Genomic DNA, 26,934 nt, shown 5'->3' on the forward strand with positions numbered 1-26,934 from the left:
GCAAAGTTTTGAACGGACTGTTATTATGATATAAAACATTCTCGTTCGTTTCGGATTTTGTACATTTCCGTATTTAATTAATGATTCGAATTCGAGCTGAATTTTAAAATGTACAACTGGAAAGGGTGTTCGGCCGATTTTTTTGTTTATATGGTACGGAACATCTGATTTAGTGGAAAGAGAAAAAGAGTTTCATATCTCGCGGTGGAAATAGGGCATTATTTTCAGCAATGTTATTTCATGCTTGGTGCATCTTGTTTAACTTATGGATGATATCATTATCGCAAAAAACGCGAATGAAACCTTACCTTTTGCGAGTCGCGCGCGTTTTATTTGTACTCTAAAACCGAGTTAAGCATCCTTGTATTAACTGCGTCCATTCCTTTTCTTTCGTCCACGAGTTTCTTGTGTACGTTAGAGGAAGAAACTTCTTTCGTTCACTCTTTGTATTTCAATTCGACTTTGAAACACGCAAATAGTCCGGAGTCTCTGTTCGGGGAAGGTAAACAAACGTATTTTCGTCGCGAATAACAGGCCGTTGTAATATGCTGAAAGCACCTTGGGGGTTGAATTGTTTTAATGGAGAATAGAATTTTTATCCTTTGAAACGATCAGCTGACATTTTCAGAACAGAAACGTATGCGAGAAATTTGCACGCAGAGCTGACCGATGATCAAAAATCATTGTCCCAATCGTAAAATTCGTCCAAGTTTCGAGTAAAGTAATAGACGAAAGGATGGGTCGGTGACGTTCTCGTGTAGTGGTGAAGCGGAATTTCGGGTTTTCGTGGCACACGGTGCACGACGGGTATATATAAAGTCCATGCACAACCGGTGCATAAAGTAAAAGCGAAGCCGGATGAAAGGAGCCGAGAACTAGCGGGAAACGTGCGTCTGAAGGGTTGGTTGAGTTGTGTGCAGGTTGCGAAAGTAGTCGAGACGGACAGAGTGATAGCTTTCCTCTCTCCTTCGCTCCTCCCTGTAACTCTTTCTCCATTTTTTTCTACTTCCCTCTTGGTTTCTATTCCTCTCCTCTTATTTCTACCACTGCCACCGTTTCTTTCCTCTTTTTTTCTTTTTTCTTTCTAATTCCATGTTTCTATTTTCTTTTGCCTAACATTTTCCCTTTACTTTCCTTTCCCATTGTACTCTGTCTCTGATGCTATTTCTAACTCTTTGTCCTCCCGTCTACTGCTCCTTGTACGTTGTTCGCGTCAAAGAGATCTCTCTGTTAGGGCGCGTTTTCAAGCAGAGAGTCGCGTGTGATTTAAATAAATGTACCGCGTGACGAGCACGGGGGTGAAACGGTAGGACTCGAGGGGGATGCACGAGGACATCAGCCCCGGCTACGATCCACCATTTCGTTGAAGGTTAGCGGTATAAGAGGCACATCTACCGCGTAGATCCATTCTTAAACCAACGCTATCTCCGTTCTGACGGATGAGCAGCTTTGCGGGATCGTTTTACGGAGGCGCAAAGGATAAGGGGATAATGCGACAGATCGGAAATGATCGTTTTGTTAACTGTGAAAATTCTTCGAAAAATTGAGAATTATCTTCTTTATGTTCCAGCTCGTCCCGACTCGTCCGAATTCGTCCTAGAGACACATATTATGTGAGGTGAAAATTGCAACGAGGGAAACGAAGATGTCCGCCGTCAGCGTGGCTGCATGGCTGCTCAGCGCCGTCGCTTTTGCTGCGATTAATAACGGTGAGTCCGATTATAAAACTCTTTTCTTTGATTCATTGCATGATCATTCGTCTTTGGTGCTCTAATTTTATTTCTTTCGCCGGTTGTTAAAAAAATATTACTCGTAGGTTTTAATTGAAAGCGAGCATGCAACCGATACGTTTCGCCGGGACATTTAAAATCTTAATTACGCGGTAGAATCGTTCGATCAGAAACGAAAGCAACGTCCGCGTTATCAGACGTTGATAATATCCCTATGATACGCAGGAATCGTGTAATAGAATTTTCGATCACAGTTCTTCATTGGTTAATCCGTTTTCCTCTTCGCTTAACACGCTCGCGCGAAAGGGTTGGACCATTCTGGTAAAAGCATAATTAAAACGACCTGGTAAAGGCGACGCGTCTGCGGCCATTGCACAAGCGTTGAAAGTTTCTCGTTACCTTCGAACTCGTTCGCATTCAATTTAGATGCAAGAATAGTTGTTTCGAGTCGCTAACGAACTTTCGACTTCTTTTCTCCTTCTTGCGTCCACTTGGACAAAACTGTGCGGAAGAACGTTGACATTTCGAATGCAAGGCGGCAATTAGCGATAACGTCGTTACGGTAGCAAAGTGATTTTCAGATGGTTACGAGCTTTCGCTCTAGTAGAGGAAAGTAAAGTTAATTCTTGTCGATAACTTAGCCAGCTTAAATTAAAGTTCAAATTTTAAACATTTCTATTTGCAATTCGTTGCAACGAAATATTTCATTCTCGCCAGGAGGCTTCGTCTAACGTCTAATTTAATCTTCTTGATAGCCAATTGATATTGGGTCACGATTACAAGGGGAAGGGAAAATTATACGTCTCTCTTTCCTATCTCTTATCGTTTTTGTTCTTGTCGAAGAGTCACGAAGAAGTTCGATCTACAATTCAAATATTCAGGCTTGACCCAGAACAAACGAACGCCTTTTTTTCCTTCCTGAATTTCCTCCTGCAGGTTGTTCCGTGATCCGATACCAGGCAGAATAATTTTCTCGATGGTCGCTACTACCTGTTTCACCCTGATCATTTCCAACGAATCGTTGAATCGCTCCATACAGGAATTTCGTGCTCTTGCATATGCAATGGTTCGTTTGTTGGTTGGGCGCTGCACCCCTCCGAAGGGTGTGCTACGTGTGCGACATACAATGATCCTCGAATCAAAGTGAGTTCGCTTATTTGACTATACGCGTATGAACACGTTCGAGCGTGATCGTTTGATCCTTTGCGAGGGCGGAAGTGTAAATACATCGGAGCAATGTTAACAGAACATGTTTGAAGCTTATCGAGCAGCCAACGCGGTCTCATAATTAATGCGTTACGGCGAAACCTTTCGCGATTAATTGTTTATTTCGTTTGTTTTCGATATGAACGTTCGCGTACAATATTGAGTCGTTGCGTGCCAGTTGGTCAATTTCCAAACGTACGAAGTTTCGTACGATTCGATGACGTAAAATCACCGCAAAATAGCACTATGTCGCGTATTAACCCTTTGACCGCTGAGGATTCTAGGCTTGAACGTTCTGTGTGTACAAAATAAGAATCAAGTCACTAACACTTATTACTTTTCTTTTTATTCCATTTCATTTCTCAGTTCATTTTTTCATTTGTTTTTCCTTTTCAGCGTTTTGTCATATCATTATAACGTGATAACATGTGGTGTGTAATTAGTAATATGCGTTGATAACTTTTAGTTAATTATGATTAGTATATAGGACGCAGGTACGCGTCCCTAGTCTGCGTCGGTAGCTTTCATCGGACGCATATCTGCGTCCATAGCAGTCAAAGGGTTAATTTGAAGCTTGAAATTCGATCGGCTATCTAACCGAAACCCCTATGATAGAACAGGAATAGAAAAGAGCTTTCCTTTCTTTCTCTTTATTTTTCTCTGTTCGAACACGGACAACGATACGAGAACATCGAACGTCCGTCGAGCGGTGCAACTTAGACGGCCTTGTTAGATCAGAATCATTAAAACGAGAATGCTCGAGTAGTCTGCGATTGTGTGGGTGGTTGGTGCAGAGTGCACGGTCTCCTGCACAGGCGAGCGAAAAAATACATACGTACAGGCGACTCGTTAGCTTCCGTCTCGAGCTGCGGGCAATAAACACTCTCTTTTTTTCACGGGCCAAACAATGCAGTGACACGGGGCGAAAAATTAACGAGGCACGAGTCAAATTCAAACTCATCTCCATCCGGTTTCATTCCCATCTTTTTTTTTCTCGTTGCCTTTCCCCTTGGATGTCGTTGCTGCTTTCGGTTCGAACGTTTCTGTGCAATCTGTCGGTCGCATCGCCATTCCGGATGTATTCATCGAAATACACGTATCCGTTCGCCAACGTCCTCTTGTTTCTCTCTACGCTTATACATACCCATAATGTACGTATACACGCGATGACGCATGTACATCGAAGTTGGCGAATTCACGATAGACGCGCAGATACGTCCGATCGGTCATTACGAGCAATTCCAACGGGCCAGGTAAGCCTGTTGACCAAGCAGCCTCTCGTAATTACATCACCAATTTGCCGAACGTTCGTTGACGAAGCGACTGTTGGACGTGACGTTAAAGACGAGAGACCAAGAGTTAAGCGTGCATTACCGTCGCTCACGGCTATTCGATAATAATGAGACTAGAACCAGCACTTGCATTTCTATTATTTTCCCATTAACTGATAGCTGTTGCGCACCGTCACACGGTTTAACCCCCTGTCGCCACCGGCAATATCGGTGAATAAATCGAAACAAATCGATCGACCGGTTCGCGTTTGATACGACCGATGAAAAAGGAATTACGAGTTTTAGAGCTGTTGACCAACGATATTACTTTATTAAGAAACAACCGCTACAAAGCCTCGTTCACGCGCTTTGAGATATTAACCGGAGGAATTCTATTTCACGCGGAATCTAGTTAGGTACGAGATTACCTTTGCGGTTTCCGGGTAATCAATGTAAATCCCTCTTTAGGAATTTCTATTCACGGTTCGCGGTTGAAAATGAATTTCCTCTAGAAGATAGAGTATTTGATCGCATAAAATGATGCCAAACTTTGACCATATCTATCGTGATATTTGCCCTGAACGAGGGAACGAATGGCACAATAAGGGAATTGTAGTGGTGCCGGTTAACTCGAACGATACGATATAGGATTGGGTAAAAAAGTGGACGGCAATTCGCGGAGAAATCGATGCGATAACGTAGTTTGGAGCGAGGCGTGCCAGGTTTGGCCCTGTTTCGCGACACGGTTACACGACCCTTTGAAGACAGAGCCGCGAGTAACCGGGATGTAAGAAGATCATAGAAACGACGATGTTGTCGGGCCCGCAGATATAGGTTGCCTGCCTCTATATGTCTTTATCTCGGTCGGGATTGCATTGTTAGCACGGAGCGCATTGTTTGAACGGTGACGCGAAGCCTGGGGCGACCAATCAGCGTTCACGCTAGCCGTGCCTTATCAAAGATTTCAACCACCCACCTGCAGGGCTTAAATCAACCCGCCCCAAAGCTTTCTTTCCTTCCTATCTCTCTCTCTCTCTCTCTCGCTTTTCCTCTTCCTTTTCATTCCGAGAGCTATCTGCAAAAACAGATCGATCCTAATTGTCAATTTTTGGGTCACTTTTCAACCAGCTGATTCTTGTACCAACCTGTCCCTATGTTTTTATCTAGATTCGTTAAGATTATCTGATCGAGTTGACCGAGTATGTACTGCTTTCCTTTAGGCTTCTTGTGATCTAGCAGTGAATTTGCCCCACTTTTAACAAGTATTTAGTCTATTTCGCTATAAATAACTAGATAATTCTAATTCTACCATCCATCATCGAATTCTTTAAGCGAATTTATCGCGATGTATCACGTTTCCTTGATCAACAGCTCAGATACATAATTTAAGATAAGTGGAGCAGGGAAAGATCGTTCGCGATTCGGACCGTTCTTTTGCAAGCCTTTTCTTAAGATCGCGTCTCGGTTTCTCGTAATACAATGAACCCTGTTGGAGGCAACGAAGTCGATACAAACTCTCGGAGGTGTGCTCGTGGTACGTCGGTGAATAAAAGTGTTAGCGGTGCATAAACTGCAGCCTACGGTATTGTTCTCAGCTCGAGAAGGCGGCTAACTAGGCGGTTATTATAACGACGCCGAAGAAAATATTGAATGTAACTCGGAGGCTGGCCTCTCCCCTTTTGTCGTGCCAAGTTAAACCACGTCCTCGAACTTTGTTCGAGGTCTGACGTTTCTTAACGACGTGGGAAGGGTTCGACGGTGTTATTGTGTTCCGCTTCTTATCGCTTTTGGGGATTGCCTCGCGCCACCAGGGAAAACTCGTTGTTCCGTTTTGACGTAAAAGAGATTTATACCCGAGGTGGCGCGTTCGTGACCAACGTTATCCACTTTCCGAGCCTTTCTTTGTTTAGAGATGTACAAAAAGTTTCTGCTTTCCCGGAAAGTTTAATTTAGGAAGCCACCGAGGAGGGTGTTCGATGAATTAAGAAATCTTTTATGCTTACAAAGACAGGGCAAATATTCACGAAACGAAGTTCCTTTTGATTAACTCGTGTGATATTTTCTTTGAAATTGATACTTTGATGAAAGTTTTATGAATGGTCAAGCTCGGACGTAGTACACCTGCGGCGATACACGATGTTCAAGAAAATATGTCGAAGCTTTTGGTAGATTTATCGCTCGGAATGTAGGTATGTATAGAACATATGGGAGTTTGGAAGGAAAACTAGGAGGATGTGAAATTGAACTGTTTCGAGAGAAGTAAACTGTGGAAATTAAATTAAACTTTCCTCTCAAGTACTAGCTTTCGTTTTAACTTTGTTCATCATCCCTCGATGATAGAATGTTTCCGTTCGCGATTAAACGACAAGAGGATACTACAAAATTATATTTCTTCACACTTATCTACTATTATATTTCGAGTTACCTATTCAAACTGAAAATTGTATCAATAATTGTTAACCAATCAATATTAAATCACTAAACATGCATCAGACTCTAGATAATGAATTAAAATTCATTTCCACTCACAATCAGTATCAAGTAACCCCGCTGGGTATAATGAATCCACATTTGCATTTTCTGCAAATTCATACATGTATGATAATGTACATTTATATGCAGATCTCAATTTAGCTTAAATAAATATTCCATTAGTCTAGAACGTTAAATTTAGAAGATTTTGAATTCGTAGTTAAAGAGCGAACAAAACGAAATTCGTTATTCATTGGGATTCTTCGAGGGGAATCGAAACTTACTGCGTAAGTTTATCGAAAATTTAGTGTACCAATGAAGAAACCCTTGCATTATGCTACACTTTGATCCGCTCCGTGAAATCCTTGAATCAGCCTGTGTATTCAGAATATCTTGCGGCATAAACGAACAAAACGTTCGTACTTTGGCGGAGAAAACGTACAGACGATAAAGAAAAGTAATGGGTATTCCATAGGTACCATCTTTTGCACACGTATTCAAAATAATTCCTTTCGAAAAGAAATCGGGTTCCGATCGCTCGACCACGAGGCGTGTAATATTTTCTTAGCTGAAAAGGAAAAACTGTTCTTGCTCGTTACCACTTGCTCGAGGAAGCTGCACGCTTAACGCGGAGAAAGTATTGTTTCCAACCGAGAAAGAGGAACACGAGCTGCAGTGTGAAAAATCGATCGACTTCTTTTTTTTACGCCGACCAAGTTTTTCACATTGAACCGAACCGCGAGCGGTTTAAGAACAAACTTTTTAGAGTTCGATGGATTCGAGATAATGGTCGACGATCGTTGTAAGTTCGTTCGTGACGGTGCGGTGTTGGTGTTTCTTTGTGTCAAGACGGTGTTTTAGTACGTTGCCACTCGAGGCTGCTCTGTTTACTTTTTTGTCAGCTCGAAATATTTGCATTTTAAATTGAACTTTATCGCTGTCGTGGAAGGGGTGAAAAATATGATGATAGAAGGGGGGTGACAAGAAGGACGAGACGCAAAAGGAGGGCGACAAATCACAGGGTAATACTTCCACGACGGATGCAACTGCACTTAGAGCGTCAGCCATTGCACATACCTCTCGATGTTCTTCAATGCATCCCCCATTGAAGCCGCGCTAAGCGATTCAAACGCGTTGGCGTTTCGCGCTTCGAGATCGCGATAGCAATTAACATTCTTGACCCAATTCGTCCGTTAGTCTTCATCTTCGTTGGTAAATAATCTTGTTTAATCTGTGATCATTAATTTATGATTGACGCTGTAAAATATTGGCAGTAGCGGTAGCAAATATTTGATCGGTTACGATGGGTTAACCGATGTAAACGTGACGCGCCGTTTCGAAGCGGTACCGTGTCGAAAACAGGAAACGAAGACGCTTGTTTCGTTGACAGGTTATTGGCACTCGAAGTCGCGCGCACGTTTGCTGGCGTCATTCTCGAATTCTCTTTGCGATCGATCCTTCGATTATCGCCCGCTTCTTCCGTCAGCTAATCGCACTGCCACCGTGTAATGCGATTCCTGGCAAGGTGGACGGATTTCGTTAACGATTCTCTGCTCTTTTTTGTACGATCAGGAAAAAAGAAAAATCGAAGCAGAAATGATCTTACTCGTGAGATTTCTCGCAAGACTTTAATTAAACGTCGCGAAGAGTTTATCTTCATTGGTCCGGTTTGAAGTACTTTAGCATATTTCACGAAGCGTAGCTTTCAATAGCCCGTCACTTTGGCTGGCTACTCATCGTCGTGGAAAATATATTGGAATACCTTTAACGCGTTTCGAAGGAAAATCGATGCAAGCTGGACGGGTGAAAAGAGGCCCGCCCATCGATCGCTCTTCCGGTTTTTTCGTATCCTCAGACTTCTTTATTGAATTCGAGAGCAAACTCTATTTGTACCGAAACAATTCGAAAGAAACGAAATAATTGATAATTGACTAGAGGAATATCGATGCTCCGTTCGCCGAGTGGAATCGTGTATTTAAAGCGGCATAATTGGACAGTCGGGTTCGAATGGTAGCGATAAAGAAGATTCGATCAGAAAAAAATATATATGTATGTTTCCTGTAAGTTGGTCGTTTTCCGTTTGAAGGAAACGCGACGGGGATAATAATTGGCAATATCGCGATGTAATATCCTTTACACTCGTAAGCAGACGTTTTCGCAATGCTGGGTATTAATAAAAAAACTTTCAAAGAAATGGTACATCGAGGGAAGTTCCCTTATATGAAACACAGTTTCATAAAACTCCATCAGGTGTTCTTAAAGTTTTCCCGTGAAATAAATATCCGTGTAGAGGGTGCGGACTCGTTCGATTTTCTTCCAGCGTATTTCTTCGTTTCCACCGAGATAGCTGTTACTTGTATTTCTCGCCCGGCTATCCTATCCTTCGTAGATTTAAGCGACCAAATAACCCACCATTTCATTAAGGGGAGAACCATAGAGACGTCGATGGTACGTAACATGCTTCGCTCTAGAAATGTTTCGCCTTCGTACGTTCCTTGAACACACTGGATTTACCTTAACTTCCGACTATGTGAACCGAGACTATACGTACAGGACATAACTAGGCCTGAGGGTGAAATTAAGCGAATTTATCTTGCGGCCGCAATAATCAGGCGTCGTTAGTTACAGCTAGCTAGGCTACTTCTTCTAAGTAGCTAGAGATAGAGGGAGCAAGGCTGTGAGTTATACTGTCAGTGACAGGAACAAACAGAGACGGAACGAGGCTGGAAACAGATAAGGGTGCACGTTCGGTCTCGAGCGAAACGGGTAATAGATAAAAAGAGACAGAGCAAAGGGGGTGGTGCAAGGAATAGAGGAAGTCAGGAAATGGAAAGAGATGGAAAGCCGCGAATTTCTAACGTTTCTCTGTCACTGCAGACGAGGGCATACGGAGAGGAGTATTTAGGAGAGGGTAGGGCAGCTGAGAGCGTCTTAATCTTCCCGTTGAATTTATGGGCAAGTTGTTTAAGGGATGTTTAGTTGCGCTTAATCTGTAACTGCTGCACTTACCTACACTAGTTTAGCTATCCCTCCTACAACCACTTCTTTCTACTCCTCCACTTTATTTTTCCTTCGCGTCCCATTTTTTCTCCCTAACTCTTTACCACCTACCCCTTTTCTCCCTGTTCCCTTCCGAGCTTTCGCACGCATTGATTGAACGTCGCGCAAGATCTCTCCACGGTGTCTCTTCAATCAGGCAAATCGTTGTTAAAATCGTTCGTTTTAACTCACGTATATTTTTCTAACAGCAATCTTTTGCTATTTTTGTTCTGGACTAATTAAAAATTTCTTTTTCGTAATTTACAAATTTTAACGGTATTTCTTGCCATGATGTATCGTTTCTTAAGCACACTTCTGGCTCACCGCGCTCTTTTTCACCTATACAGGGTAAACACCCCGAGAAGCAGGCCAACGTATAATCTTAATATTGTCGCGTGTCGCATATATATTTACCACGTCGGGAGCGAAAAATTTTCTCGCGAAAACTTTTCTCATTTGCACTTGCGAAATCGTCCAGTCGTAATAGCGGAATTACTTCGCGCGCCGCAAAGATTTCTTTTCTACGAAACAGACTACCTACTCCGCCACGGAAATCGTAAAATCTTTTTCTCGCTCTCTTCTAGGATTTCTACCTGTATATCGGTAATACGAAAATACTCGTCTCACAATTATATCGCGTTTTCGTAAACTGAAATTCGTTTCTACAATTCTTCTTCAATTTCCTGCATTTACACCTGAACTGTACTTTTAACTCTACTTACTGGCACTCGTAATAAGCAGAGTTAACTTGCCAATTGTAGAGATTTTCAATTCGTTGAAGATTGCGTTCACTACTAACGTTCAAGATTATTGATTATAGAAATTTGTATTGTTTGATTCGTTGAATCGTCTGAAACGATTCGCTTGACCTCACTGCTCGAAGAAAGGAACGTTTCCAAGCGAGAATTTCCTATTCCGATACTTTGCTTGTCGTCTTTGAGCTTAATTAAGTAAACTACCTGCTGTTTCGCTTTTTGCTAATGTCTCGAACCGATGAAGCAAGAGAGGTGCAAAGCACTCGTTCTATTTGCTCGATGCCCGAGTTTTAATTAATAGACGCTGGATGCCGAACAGACCGGTATCGCGAGAAGGTATTTTCTATGCAAATAAAGAATCATTTGTTTGGATTAAAGAATTTTTGGTATAAAGGTAAACTGTTTGAAATGCATTAGAATGAGGAACGAGTAATATCTCGAACGTAAGTGTACTGCTAACACTTTAAGCGGCAGGGTAACATATGTTCCCGAAAGCACTATATGGAACAAGATACTAGAGGCGAACTTAAAAGTTATGGAAGAGAAATGGAAGCGGATTTTAAACTAGAGTCCACGGATTCGTTGAAAACGTTTGAATTATCGCTTCGGTCTTCTTCGTTCTGTGAAAATTCCAATCGTTTTAATTACACAGATTTTTCCCTAGCTTTCGTTTACTTTTTTTTACAATTAATGGTATTAACTTCTTTGCTCTCGCTAGTTCTTCGAGATAAATGTAAACCCTGTGGTCCGTTTTATCTCTTCCGTAAAGAGATACGCTGGCTAGGTAACGTACTTCGCGGAATAATTTACATTTTGATCTCGCCCGCAACGTTGTATCCGACGAGGAAGTAATTAATTACCGTTTGTTTTGTCTCGCGAAATATATCTGAGGGTAACTTTGCTTGTGTGCTTTTTTAATTGAACGTCCGACCCCAACACGAAGAGTATCGTGGAAGATAATGCATCTGTAAGAAGTAGAATTTGTTTTTTAATTATCGAAAGCCGAGAATTTCTCTAACAATAAAAGATTTCATATATACCTATCACTAATTTACTTTTGAAAAATAATCTTTAACGTTAGCAAGATTTTTCCATTTACTTCCCGTCAGATTCGTAGAATTTTCCAAAATTATCCAATTTCCTAATATTTTCCAAGGAAAGTGAAGAAAAATCGAGTTTTCTTGATTGAATCGAAGGAAAGAGCACGCTGGTTTCTTAAACTAATCATCAGAAATCGAATTACCTCGCGGTCGGAATTTCTTATTGATTTCAGATGGAAATGGTCACGTTCCCGACAAGAAATGCCATGAAAATTGCATAGGAAAGTGTGCGCCTGTTAATACGCGGTCGATTATAGATTTGCATACGACCCAGCGGCGGTTGACAAAGCTCACGGTATTGTTCAATAGAATCGTGGAAACCGGAATCCGGTTCCGTGATAGGGGTCATACATGGATGTATGTCGCCCACGTACAGAGATTCGTGCTTTCCGCTTGCTTATCGGTGCGCTGCGTCGCGGATGCTCTTGCTGGGATGCGACGATAGATCCGTCGTTCCAGTCTTTATATTTGTCCTCCTTTCCTGTTTTTTTTGCCAGAGCTTTGTACACGCATGAGCGGGACGATTTCTTTTGTGTCGCGATACGATGATACATCTTAAAATAATTGCTCGATTGTTTCAAATCGCGATCGGAAAGTGGAACGGATGTGACGGATGCTCTTGTTCGATTTTCCTTTATCTTCCGTCATCGATAGCGGAGCGAAGAAATTGAAAATAGAAACGATGACATGGCTCGACCCGATACGGTTCGCTTTTTAACGAAATTTTATTTTCTTCGGTACATTTGATGAACGAACATTATCTACGGGGTTGTTTGCTTATTATGTTGATCAGCGGCGTTCTTTATCAAAAGGAGATCCCGTAGCGTAGAACACACAGCCTAAACAAGATACATAAATTGCACGGCGTATAAGGAACAGTTGCTGTTATAAAATGCAAGTTTGCCTTTCGTAACCGTATCTGATGAGAACGTCGTTTTATATGCAAATTTCCGTCGAGCTAATGAACTTAGCCTGTAATTTGTCGCGCGCGGCAGAGTACGTAATTATCGGTAGATGAGATAACGTAAATTTTCAAGATTTGATTTTGTTCGAAGAAAATTTCTATCTGCTCATATTTTCTTTGAATTGATTGCAATTTTAAAAATTATTTTCCTTCGTCAAAGAGGAACCTTTTTACCCGTCTTACCAGTGTAGTGAACTTTCATTTTCGTTTTACTCTATACTTTTACACTTTCGTATTCCATTTACCTACGTGTCTGTCCACCTGTAATGAATGTAAATTTTACAGAACATAGTTCCCTGAAACTTTTCGAACAACTTTGCGCTCTTGATTTCAACGCAACCGGCGCGGCGTTGTTATTAACCGAAATACTTAAGCTTGTTTCTCGAATAATGAGAAAATTCGGGGGTGAAAACGTAGCTTTTCTCGTCGGATTAATACGGTTTGATCGATAATCATTTTATCTAGTCGCTAATGCAACTTGTGTTCGATACGATGGTTAATAACAGGGAGGATTGTTAAAAACTTTTCGTATCTTGTTTGTACCTTCGAAGAAAGTTGGCTACAGTCTCCTAGGTTCTATCTTTTCGTCATTTATGCATAACTTGGTCCAGGAGAAAAGTTCCTCCAGTTTAAGCGATATGATTCGATACGTCGATTCTTTGCAAGTCAAACAAAGTTGATCTGTAACTTTTCTACTGGCACATATATACCCAGTTAGAAAATTCTTTCGGATCGCGAAACTTCTCGTTATTTGTTTTACTTCGCTTTCACCTGAGAGCCTGAGAGGAAGGGTTACAAATGGAGGTGTCACTGAGAATCTAACTTCTTTTTTTTTCTATCCTCGGCTCAACGAAAAAATCGACCCACTGCGTGCGTATCTTGGGATTCGAGTAAATAAAATGATGGTACGGGCTGTAAGAGATTCGACGATTCACCCTTCGTGTATATCTTTGATGGAGAAAATATGATGTGTTCTTTCTGCCCGCGGAGTAATTACACGAATGCTGCTATCATTTCGTTCGTGATTAAAAGTTTCCAGCGTAGTTTGTTCGTCTTGGATCAGAGTTCACTGCTCGTGGCTTGATTTGATTGTTTGGGCTGGTTGTTCGTTAGGGTACGTAGCTGAATATTGCTTAGGTGGACTGATTTATGAGTTATGAAAGTTCGTGACGCGTGATACTGAGAGGATATCGAAAGGGATTTGATTAATGTTCGACAGAAAAAAAATTGCTTTACCAAATCATTCAGGGAATGGATCCAACTTCTGTATCGAGTAAGATTTGTATTAGGCTGATAATGACATAAAACTTTTGTAAAATAATACTTAATATTCTTGGTAACTGTAGGGAATTCACTGTACGATGAAAACTGTTGGCTTCACGATCATAAATAACAGGTTCACACTCCGGTGTATCATTTGCTGGATTGTATTTAATAAAAATAAATTGAATTAACTCGAGAAGGTCGTAGAACTTCGCTCCCGGGTGTAAAATCCGAGAAGTACTCGCAATTTGAACGCGTATATCATAGGAACATCATCGCAGAGCTATCCCCGGCTTTTGTACCTTCCTCGTCCAGACTTCGTTATTTCGCGATTCCCGTTTATGTCACGGTATCGGCTTGCCTTTCACCTTTTATGCCGGCGAAAGAAGATGATCCTCTTTTATCTGGGAATCGCAACGAACATGCAGAACAGAAAGCTCGAGAGCAGATGCTCCAAGAAAGAATAATGTCTGAATGTTTCACACTTTGTCGCAAATGCACTTCGTATTTTGCATGATTCAATGAATGCACATTGGAGAATGAAGTTTCTGTCCTTTCTTTCTGGTTCTCAGAGATATGTCTAGGATATAGTACCAACAAGAAGAGTTTTATCAATAAAAATATTTTTGATAATAAAAATACCGTTGATAATAAGAAGCAATAATTGTTTACAATCGCCTTATCGTTTCAAACACAGGTATATAGTAAATGAAAAGAGGCGCAAATGTTGGTTCAGTGACTTTGAGATATATACTCGTTTTCTCGAATCTTGGTTAAGAACTGGTGCTAGGGTAATAAAACCAGCACCTTGGAGATATATAGGGTAGGATATCCGGTGCAGGAAGCCCATAGGCTGACTGAGCATGTCCTACATAGTACCTGCAGCTTTTTTCTATTTTCTGACCTATAAACCTTTTAATGGCCCCTGGTTACTGCACAAAGAGTAGCCAGGGTACACAGTCTCTTGATATTTCGATCACGTGAGGCACATTTTTCTTCTTTTTTCTTTTCTTTTTTTTCTCTCGTGGCCCAGACTGACCGCAAATTGCCCGAAGCACCCTCGCGTGAATTTTTACCTTCGTAAAGTTTCGAGTTGTGTTTGGAAAGTTGGACGAGCGGTTCAATAAATTAGAGAGAGTATACGGGAATCATAGATTAATTGGATCCTTGTTACACTTATAGATTCCATTTATTTTCTCTTGTCGTTCTCTTTCGATTTTGAGTTCATTCACGCTTCGAACGTATCCTCGCAACAACGATTTTTCGATTGCAACGATCGTCTCGCAGGAATAATATTTTCTCACGGAATTCGAACAATCGACATCTCTTGTCTGCAACGATACACGGTGAAAACGATCCCGTCGCTCGACGAGAGGAAATTTTTACTTGGACCAATCTATGTTCATCGGATCGGTATCTCGCAATATCAGCTTCGTTCGCCAGTGTGCCACTCCAATACTCTTTTCGCTAGCCTCTTCTCGTAATTGGGTAAACCTGAAAATAACACGAAAGGACGATCGAATCGTGGACGAATGAGAACCAGCTCTCTATTATCGCGTAATGAGTATCGAGTAACGAAGCTAGCTTCGACTTTCGATGAAACTGTAGAAGCTTGAACGCATCACTGTCAAACACATCCGTTGATTGCTCTCGAACAAAAGAGTATCTCTTGTTTTCGTTTGATTCGATAAAACTTTGGACACCATTGAGCGTTCCATCAACGCGTGTTTTCGTTATTTGTTTCGACAGGGAATGTTGAAAATTTTAGCTGACGTAAATCAATTCAACAATATTTTTCATCAAAGTGTTCTCTGCGAATTCCATAAAGGGATTAATGCCACGAAGGCGATTACTTTGAATGACAATAATTTGTCACTTAATGAAACTCTCGATAGAACAGCTGATGTTCAGCTTTGGAAGGTCTGCCATTGCCCTCGATACAAGCTTCTTACCAAATATATAGCCACCTTTTAAGCGTTCCTCGTACCCACTCTCGCGTCTATCATACACGATGAATACTTCATATCTGGCTCGTCTGTTACCGGACCTACAACACGTCAGCCGCGTCATTAATTTTATAGAATCTCTTGTAGACTGCGGTTACATCCGCGGAACCATTGACCCGTCTGAACCTTTTCTCCGAAGGCTGGCGAAGCCACGGGAACTAGATAAAAGTCTATACAACAACCTCGAGCGAGCCTTATCGCGCTGGCCATTATGTTGCTTCTTTCTTTCGCGTATTCTAACAATGAGTGCGGTTCGATGGTTCGGCTCGGTTTGCTAAACTTTCTATCGAGCCTGTTGAAAGTTCGACTTTCAGTTATCGACGCAACTTCTCCCTTTCATCCAGACGACGTTTAATATTGTCTACGAAGGCAATCGAATTTGAATCCGTAAGCGAACACGAGGAACGATAGGATTTTACTATTTTAATAAGACCGGTAATATCTTTCAAGCCAACAGCCGATTCTTCTTCCCTGTACGACTCTTTGTCTGTTTTTCTTCCTCTTGTTTCTGCTGCTCTGTCTCGAGAGACAACGGCGAGAAGCTAGAATGCAAGAGATAATAGGTGGCTCGTTAAAAAAAAATTAACGAGACAATGAATATTTAACAGAAAATTATGCATACCGTCGTTCGCGATCTCTTTATCGTCCGTTCCACGATACCATCCCAGTTGGGTGATTTCTTTTTTCCTTTTTTTTTTTTTCATAAAAACGAATCACGACGGAGTTTGGAAAAAGTTTTCAATTCGCGTTAGGGAAAATAGCCTCGTCGTTGGCTTTCGAAAATTGTCAAAGTTCCAGTATCAATTCGTGCTAGGAAGTACTCGGTGTAAGGGGTTCATCTTTATTGCATAGAATGTGCCGGAGGGAGGAAAGGATTCGGATACTTTACGATTCGTTTAACAACGTGCCGAACATTCCATACTTTGGTAATCTTATCCAGACGTAGCCTTTGCTAAGAACTGCAACTTTACGATACGGACGTGACTTCGCTGTTCTTAAGACTGCACATAATCTCCCTGCATGTCTAGTATATATCTATAACTTATATTTCTTCCATGTCACTGTCAAGAAATGTTCAAGGTGGGAAATCATTCTACTTTCAATTATAATTTATACGTTATAAAGCCATGTGTATGCAGGGGTGTATCCGATTTGCAAATTACCATTTGCTTCTCCAAATTAAGCACTACACACCTCCATTTTCACAGCTGCAGTTAACGTGCTAGTAAAATTTATCTATGTTCTCAGATCTTAGATAATACTATTAAGTAACAGTATAATAAAAGAAATAAAATTTAGTAAACGGACTCTTGGAGCAAAGTGGATGTTAACGCTGCACCGTGAAGGGGTGCGTTCTTCGGAAATTCTCACAAATTATGCCGATCGTTCTCTGAGCAATTTCTCTGTTGATGTTTCCCGAAAGAGACAGTTATTCGCGACGATGATTCCAGGCTTCATCGAGTACATTTCTCTATTTTTCGAGTTCAACCCTTTATACAGAAGAACCGTTTACACGCTGCGTGAGACGCATTTTAGAAATAACGAGGCGTCTCTTCAGCTCGATAAAATTCGAAAAGGATCTGACGAGAAAATATCGTGGTTTAATAAAACGTTGAACGTCACGCGCAGCTCGAAGGAACGTCATTCGATTTTGAATAATCATTGAACGAGGTAGAGCGAATGCACGATTCGCGTGCTTTTCTCTTCGCTTCTTTTTTCATCTGTTTTTATTTTATTCGTTTTTTGGTACTTCCATCGTGACGAGCAGACAATATTGATTTCCGGTCGGCTTTTTATTCGCTTACGCGAGGGCAGTTTCGCTCCGTGAAATCGGCCGAGTAAATTCTGTGTTTTGTGTTTGCGATTGGTGAAACGATAGTTAGGTGGAATTCATACTGCCGCTCTATCATGAATTTCCGTCATAAACCAATGTTTATTCGCGATCTTGGTGTTTCAATAGACGATAACTTTAACAGACGATGTACTATACGATGCAATTACTTCACCAATAAAGCAATCGCGTTTATCAGTTTCATTTCAGCGCACACGGTTGATTTTAAATGTCGTATTGTTCTCGAAACGTTGTATCACGTTTTTCCTCCATTTAAAATTTCCCCTACATTTAAATATTCATGAAACGTTCATTCCGTATAAATAAATAAATTGTTCTCTCGTATCATCTTGGTGAGCTCTCGACGATCTCGTCGGACTGTGTTAATCCGACCCGCGGGAAAGTCGGAGATGTTCGTGAAAGTGGCGCTTATATTTAAAATTCTAATCGCGATTATAACGTATTTTAAGTCGGACAGCGTTCCGTCAGTCGACACCCGTGACGATGAATTTTAAGGTTTGTAGTCGCATACCGTGTCACCCCGTCGCGGCAGATGTGGCCGACAAGACAAATTCGAATTTAAATAATTATTCATTTGGTTGAGCAAATGAAATTAAAATACAAACGGTGGCGAATCGCGATGAAACGGGAGCGGGATGGCGAGAAGGTCGGAGGGGTAGGATGGTTAGCAGATGGAACGATACGTAGAAGAACGAGGGTTCAGGTTGGGAAATGTAATCCATGAATTAAGGGCCAACCTCGTATCATCCCTATATTGCCCAACGAGGAAAGCCTGCCGTCGCACTGGGGATAATGTAAATTGTTTTAACGCCGCTCTGATACGATTTGACGAGAAACGGTCTCGCTGGGAGCACGCAAACGGAGATACCGCCATTAAATAAAGGATTCCTGGATGTTGTCTCGGCCTCACGGCCGAGCTTCCAATCCCATCGAGCAGATGGATATGATTTGCATAAAGACTCGACCTTCTGGTCAACGGAATCGTAAATATCCGTATACAGCTTTGTCGATGGCAAGTAACGATTCATAGTTAGATATCTAGCTACAAACATAGCTAAATTAACCACTCAGATTACCGTCTATAAACGAGAAGAGATGACGTGACCCGACCTCCTTCCGCTCCTTCCGATTTAATCAGATGGACGGTTAAAAGTGGAAGCTCTCTGTAACGAGCAGAATTAATATTATACTTTGAGTAACTCTACTGAAAGTAGTCCGATTACGTCGATTTCCTTTGCTATACTTTTCCAGATTAAAAGATATGAAATATCCTTCGGGTAGAATTAACGACGATGGTGCTATGACCCTAACGCAAAGTGAAAATGAGTGTGTCTTTCTTGTTTCAAAATTAGTAGACGATGCTTCAGAATTTTGGTAGAAAATTCATCAAAATTATCGTGTATCAATTTGGTAATGTCACTTGTAAATCAGCCTTAGCTAATAACATCTGAGACGCCGGTGCGTCTGACCATTGATTGAGTTATACTACTTAACGCGCTTTATTCTATACAATCCGATACGATCTCGAAACGGGATTATACAGTTATACATAAACTTTGAACTATTATTTTTTCAAAGAAGTTTTAAACACCCCCATTTCCAGCGTTGTCTGATTTACATTAGAGTATAAGCATCAATGCTGCAGGGTTTTCACGCGCCACATCCAACCGGGCGTACATCGTTTTGTTACGTAACAGAAAATGTTCCTCGCTAACCTCACAGCTCGTTGCATAACAGAAGTATATTTATCCGTACGTTGCTCCAGGCAATTACGTATTCTCAGAGCACACTTGGGGTGATGTGTAATGCAAAATACGGTTACGTGTTCGCGTTAAAGTAACAACGTCGCCCTACTCCGTGCAGTAAAGTCCAACAGTTTCTTACCTACTCTCGACGTAGCCGAAAGAAAATTAGAAGAGAATCTGTTTCATTTTTCGACATAGCTTTCCTGTATTTCAACAGATTTATCGTGCCTGGTTATTAAGATTTCCATACCCCTCAGGATAAGTCAGTGACGAAACAACCCATCGACGATTGTTTCGAAGCATTCGAGCTGGAAATGTTTGAAGCTGACGTAACTTAGCCAGCTATTCGTTCGGCTGGCAGGGAAGATTGCGGCTTCGACGGCGAAGCAGCCGCAGGAGGGTGAAATTGACGGGTAGGAGGGTTGGAAACGGGTCGACGAAAATGTAAATACCCGCTCGGGGAGTATCACTCAGAGTGGCGAGAAAATTAACTCGAAAAATTCTTTCGCCGTGGCTAAGTAGAGACAAAGAAGATGGGGGATACTGTGGAAGAAACGCGAAGGCGTGGGTGGTGGTGTGGGATGCTATTCTCTTTTCCGTTTCACCATCCGCTCGCCTGAGTATTACGATAGTCTTACACCGCGCTGGAATTCATTTCAATGAATTTGCATTCCAACCGAGCCATGTCCTTTTCCATTTCCATCTCATTTTTCTTTTTATCGTTCTTTTGATAATTTTTATTTGATCGCTCGTTAATTAGAGCGGCAAGTTATTATCGCAGCTTCGTTGGTCCAATCTCGTTCTCTCCGTCGGATTGGTTCGTTTGAACAGGGTCCAGTCAAAGGAGAATCTACAGGTTCGAGGATTTTCGAAGGAAAGCGTCGTTTGTCCCGCGTAAAGCATGCTTCGAACGGGAAAGAACGAAAAAGTTTTCGATAAGTTTCCCGTTCTCCTTCGGTACCCGTTTCTGCTAAACAAAGACCAGACGATGGATCCTGTTTTTTCGATGAATACTCCATGGCTTACACTTGTTATTCAACAATCTCCTGAGAACGAGGTATAACAATAGCCTATTTCTTCTAAAAGTAGTCTTACTTTTTTACCTTTATGTATACTTGATGCGACAGGAAAAGAAACGTTTTCCTTAAACAGTCCTGATTCACAATCAGGCAATTTGAATTCTAATTTCTAATGATTCTTGTATCAATACTTCCATTCGTTTGAAAACCTATAATGAGATGGTAATGTCATGTCTCGGCAAAATGGACAGGCATCGAGGTGCATTCATATACCCGGTGAATAGTGCATGGTGCAACGATGAAGGTATAAGTAATAAAGTGTCTATAGTTTCGCGACGGATAATCGTCGACATCGCCAGAGGGACAACCATGCAGTCTTTTATAAAGATTGCACTAACGTTATTGATATCTTGTCTGGGTTACTTAACCCGTTTGCTTCGTTCTGTCCTTCGCAATTTGTGTTAGCATTTTATACAGCGTGTCTCTGAGAGACATTGCGCTCTTTAATCCTTTACGATGAATCCATATATGCATTCGAAGGGAATCATTAGGATGACTTATAAATTCGTACCTGGAAAACAGTATGTACAACGAGTACAATTTTTAATTCAGATGAAATTACACAATCCTGGTAGACGGTGAAACGTGAGAATGATTTATGAGATTGAATGTAAGACACGAAATGAACGGCACGAAGGCAGGAATAGAAAATCGTGATTGATCGTAACCATAATATCCTATTTACTGTGCGATAGTGCAATATCGAGCGTTCGTGATTCGATGGTTTCTTTGAAGAGCCTATTATCGTGCCAGTAGGTATGTAGATTTTATAACGGTGTCATCGAGATTGCACGAGACGCGGCTATTTCGCGTCGATGCATTTCCACGTTGCACCGAGCAGGTTCTGCATGCGCAAGATGATTGTTTCCCGGAAAGCGTTTAGGTAAATATTTTATACCGCTGGTTAAGCTCGTGTGCTACGTTCCGCGATAATGCTATCCCTAGTTTATGTCAGGTTTTACGTAACAGGAAAGTTACTTATAACCCACGTGTTCGAGGTTTACGTTTCGTCGGTATGTATCATACATACATAGTGGTAGTTTATAATTGCTAGTTTGGCTGACGGATATTGTGGGGTGTTTGACGATAGTTCGGTTCGTCGTAAAGCATAATATGCTGTTAACGTTTCCATTTATCCTATCTGGCTCTATACACCCGTCTTTTTCACGTCATTCATAAGTGCTTAGGCTTTAGACACTTACAGTAATTATCAACTTCTGAAGGGTGTAAATTAACAAATGACATCGATTTTAACTCGCTGAACGTTATTTAACTTCTCGACGAGTTCGTAATGAATTGAAATTACATTTTTCCTAGACATTGCATTAGTAAGCTCATTAATGTTGATAAAAAAGTCCTCTTTATTCTTAGGGAAAAAGGTCTTTAGGGGGTGGGGTTTACGGGTTATTACAACGTACCGGAACTAATTCTTGTTTAATAAGTTTAACAAGGAAGCGAGGGACACGCGAAAGTAACAGCGTTTCTGTTCGTCTTTTCTCCTGGCGTTCTGAAATCTTGCAGGGGGTCAAGATGCGGCTTTCGTGCTCGCTAATTAAATGGAACGCGCGATGCTATCACCTGGTATCTCCTCTTTTCAAAACTCCAACCTCCTGACAAAGCTCTTTTTTATCTATTCGCCAAAAGTGTATTCTTTTCGGTTAATTTTGGAAAAAATTGTTTTTCTACTTTCAATGACAAAAACAAACATGTTTTTTCATTTCCATCGTTCCAATTCTGTTTCCTTTCTCGCGCAACGTGCGAGCGTAAACGAAAGAACGACAGCGTGTCAGGAATACACAAAACCCGTGACAGAAGAGCGAACGACTATATTCGCGGTGCAGTCTGCTGACTCGAAGAAAAATTGACCCGCAGGAAAATCAATAGCAGCGGCGAGACGTCTAGCGTAAAACGAAGCTGGAAGCTTATGAATAATAATGCGACACGGAAGATAGTTATCACGGATTCTAAGTACATCCAGCTCATAAATGACGGAAGAGAGCGTATCAACCGTTTTCCAAGTTGTATCGCGAACTTTGCCAGCCGTTTCAAGCGCGATCCGCGCGAATGTGTTAAATTAAATCTCTTATGCTTACTAATTTACAATAGAAACGGCCTCGAAAGAGGGCGGAGAGATTCGAAGTGAACAAGTAGGTACGTAACGTCGTCGACGGGCGTGGCGTTCCTCTTTTCCAGCAGATTGGATAAAAGAGAGCAAGGATTAGAGGTTGAAAAGCATTCGCGAAAAAGACTTGGCTATCTTTCGACGGGCTTTGATCTTTGTGGAATAGTAGCCTGGCCTCTTTCTGTTCTTTGTTTACGAGACATCTATTTCCTCTTCGTTCTTAGCTGCTTGACCGGCTCGATGCAAATGCATTAAATGGCCTGCGAAAACCCTCTAGCGCTATTTTTATTTCTACAAAAATGTTTGTCTCTAAAATTGTGCTATTTTTTTGTTTCAGGTAAGTTGCTGAATCTGTGATCTTGCCTTGCGAACTTGAACTCATTCTGTCATGTGAGTAATTAATCTACAGTCTCAGTTCTTTTTATTATTGCGAAGTTTTATTGATTTTATTGATGAACGTTGATTAGCTCGATATCCGGAGTTACGTTTGGAAATTTAATTCGATTCCTTAGTTTATTTCGCGCCGAGGACAATTTCGAATTTGATTCGCGGAAAAAAGAATTTTCAGTGATGTTGAAAACTGAAGGTGTTTTCTAAGCTCCGCAAAGCCAGCCGATAATGTACTATTAATTACGTTACTTTGAAGCTCAGTTTGCTCGCGTATCAGTGAAAACTGGAAGTATGCGAGATAACAGTAAATACGGCGTAAAAGGACGAGGGTTTGGCATGCGCTTCGTAATACTTTAAGCTGTGTACTTGGTAAATTTATGCCAGTTTGCTAAGCCTACTATCGTATGCCAAACCGAATCTTCTGTGCAAATAACTGTCCCCGCTGTATTTAGGGAGCCATGTGCTTCTCCGCCGAAATCCGCGCACATTTCAACGTTTAAAGCTTTTTCAAATTCGCGAAGATTCTTTAGTTTCAACTAGCATCGTCGATCTATGAAACGTCGAATAAAAACGGGTTGCATGCAATTGAAATGTAGCGTCGTTAACTGCAGTACCTTCAATTACCGCTACCATTTCGGTCGTTCAACCTCCATTTTTCTTCTCCTATTAATGATACTCTGGCAGCAGGTGGTGTCGTTAAGATTTCACGAAACGTACGCGTGATTCGTGTGCTTAGCGTACAGGTGCGTGCGTAACGAGCAGTCGTTAAATCCCCTTGGCGATTTAGATCGGAACAGAGACAAGGTAATGGTCGCCGGACAAACTCGCGATGTCGAAATTAACCGACCAGCTACAGAAGACTAGCCTTCTGAAAAATGCTAACAACCGTCAAATTACTCTTTCGACGATCGCGATTACTGTCAGCAATTCAACATTTTGTTCTTTTTTCCGCGAGAGGAAAAGTGAAAAGTCAAATTTTATATCACAGGGGAAATAACCGTCATCGAATCTTTTGTTTTTCCTCGTGTTACTTTGACAACCGGTTGACTCCTACGTCAGAAAATGAAACGATGAATCAGCGTGTTCCACAGTAGACACGATTGTTTCCTCGTCGAGTTTTCAGGATCACGCTCGATTCGCTTTTACGAGCTTAAGTCGGAGAAGGCCGACTCTAGCCGTGCAGGAAAAGTGAGCAGACAAGCGAAAGTGCTTGGCTGGCGGTGACGAATCACAGGATCGTGGGACGATAAAACAACGATAGATGCACGTAAGCGAACATCTGTAAATTCGGTCGGTACGATTCGCGTGATATAGGAGCACCGGCGCCCACGTCGGACATTAGACGGAATGTAATAGAGGTCTTGGCTGCTGTCCAGACGGTCAAACGGAGTTGGATAGGGACGGCTGAAGGGCCAGGATACGATCCTGCATATGTCTACATATAGATGCCTCTATATACATGCCAGCCGTAGTTACCAATACCGGAGGGTAAACCTGTACAGGGTGTTCATGATAAAAATTCATTAACTTCATTTTCAATCCCCCATTGCGACTTCTTATTTAAAAGAGAATATTCTGTAGACGTTTAGTGGAGGGGGAGAGGGTTTCGTCTCCCCGGACGCTAGGTGGCGGCGAGGTTGACGGTGTTCTCGCTGGCGGTCGCCCGGCATGTAGTACGAATATAATAGGAGTTTCGAAACGCCTTTTTCTCCCCTCTCCTACATTTCTTTACATATTTTACAATGTAATTTTTTATACGATCAATGGTTATGAAATAACAGGAATAACGCTATAATATGAACACCCAGTAGATGGAGATAGAAAATAGGAGACCGAGATACCCGGAGGAATTCACGTTGTCGTCTTGACTAAGCAGCAGACCGAGCAGCAAAATCTTGCCCACTTAGCCTCAGCTGTGCTGGGACGCGTTCTTCGATGAATAGCCTCCTCTACTTTCCTCGAAACTTGCAAGACGTTGCTCGGCTTGACGCTTGTGTATTAAGGAGCAGCCTGGTGTTTTCGTGGAAACGTGTGTTCGTTATCGTTCATAACGCCTGGTATCGTACAGGGAACAAAGCTCGTTTTCCAGCAACTCGATACAAAGCTTTCCTATAAGAGACTCGTGTACAAGATATACGCTAATGGAAAGCTGTTGGTTGTTGCATATGTTAATGGGTTGATAAATATCACGGTTATCGAATACTCTATTGAATGTTAATATTGTCGAATAATTTACCGGAGAAATAATAATACGGTGCGGGGGGAACGGTAAATAATTCATGGCGCGTTAAGCAATTACTCGGATGGTTCTATGGAGAATGAATGAAAGTTGGTCTAGTTGCTTCTTATCGGATAAAAAGAATTAGGTAAATAGGAGCGGATCTCGGTGGAACGAGCTGAGAATATCAAGTGTCGGCTAAGTGAAGCATCGCGTTCAGAAGGCTGCGGTTTCTCGGCGGCGAACTAGCGGAGGAGGACGAACACCAGAGCAGAAGTTATTTAATTTCCCTCGTTGAAGCTGACTTGGCAACGGGAACGGTAGTAGCTGATTCCCGAATTGGTCGAGTTGGCCTAGAGGCTAGTGGCTCGGCCCTCTTCGTCCTCCTTGCGAGCTCTCCGCTTTGTCCGGCGTTCGCCGCAATCGGAATTCGAAGTGTTTTCCACGTATTCGTTTGCCGAGCTCTCGAACCCGGAGATTTTCTGATTTTCATTCGCCGCCCCGGTGACTTCCCTTCACTTCCCTTCCGTTCTCGGCCTGTTCGTGATATCAGTTGAGCTCGATGATTAATTGGAAAGTGGTACAGTCTAGCTTGCCAATGATGCGGCAGATTTCTCCAATTTATACTCACGATACTGCGTGTTTGGTCACTGACATTCTGCTGACATTAATAGAACGTCGTTATTGATCCGTGATCAATATCGGTAAGCGATTAAGCAATCCGGCTGCATCGAGCCAGTCATCCCGTCGTTGTATTCCTTTTTATTTTCAAAACAACGAGATTTTTTTTTTACGAAGTTTAATCGAACATAATGATTCTTCATAAAAAGAGAGAAACATAATGCGTACATGAAATTCTATCGAGATGGATATTTTATTGGAGCTATTTTGCCAGGAATTATCTGAAAAATATGTTACACCGTGGAATATGTACGCACCCTCGTGGTCGGTTTATCCACCGAAAACGTGTTATTCAACGAACGTAACGAGCGTGGTGTACGCTATTAGACGATACCGTGAATTACACCGCGAGCTAACTCGTCCCCGGGGTGGTCGACCAAGAAATATTAGAAAATCTCGCGAGCCTGCACCATCGACGATTCGTTTGTCCCAATCGAGAGTGTTATCGATGTCCTATCGGGGGCGACGTTCGAATCGTGTCAACCAAGCTGACCTGAATTTCTCTCTGTTCCACGTTTGTTTCGATACGAAACGTTAATCTTTCAACCGACACCGTCATCCACACCTATGTTTCGCGGTTCTTTGTTCGATCCGTCGCCAAATGGAACCGTACTCGATATCGAATATTGTTAATATTTTCGACGAACATTCTCACGTTTAGATTATAAATCTTATTTGGGAAAAATGAGGAAAGTTAATGCGAAAAGGAAGTAGCTTCTTTGATTTTTTCCTCCCGCTCCTTTCGACTGGCATGTAATTTTGGAAAAATCCGCATGTTTTGCGATCCCTCTGTTTTTTCTTCTCTCTCCTCTCGCTTTCTGATGGGGAATAATTACAGAGCACTTTTATATGGGACGCAACGTCATTTTCCGGATACACGCGAACGCGATTGTTGTTAACTTTGCCAGCGCGCGTGTTGACACTGTTTTGCAAGCAAAGAGCATCGCGTTTTAACCCGCGTGTTTTTGATGCAAATTAATGCACTCGGCACGAAACGTTTGAAACGCTGACCGAGAGGCAATATTTAATTTTTAAATATAC

The 26,934-nt window shown here is 41.8% G+C and overlaps 1 protein-coding gene across 4 annotated transcripts in view; it reads left to right on the top strand.

Moving 5' to 3' along the window:
- The window catches only part of LOC114881128 (zwei Ig domain protein zig-8-like), a 211,088-nt gene that overhangs the window by 2,640 nt on the left and 181,514 nt on the right, over positions 1–26,934 (top strand). For all 4 annotated transcript variants that reach the window (XM_029197812.2, XM_029197818.2, XM_029197796.2 and 1 more), the window contains exon 2: positions 1,571–1,709. In XM_029197812.2, coding sequence (XP_029053645.1) covers positions 1,646–1,709 — 64 coding nt within the window. In that variant the 5' untranslated portion in view covers positions 1,571–1,645. The remainder of the gene's footprint in view (positions 1–1,570; positions 1,710–26,934) is intronic.

Source organism: Osmia bicornis, chromosome 4 (genome assembly GCF_907164935.1).
Source record: "Osmia bicornis bicornis chromosome 4, iOsmBic2.1, whole genome shotgun sequence".
Classification (NCBI taxonomy): domain Eukaryota; kingdom Metazoa; phylum Arthropoda; class Insecta; order Hymenoptera; family Megachilidae; genus Osmia; species Osmia bicornis.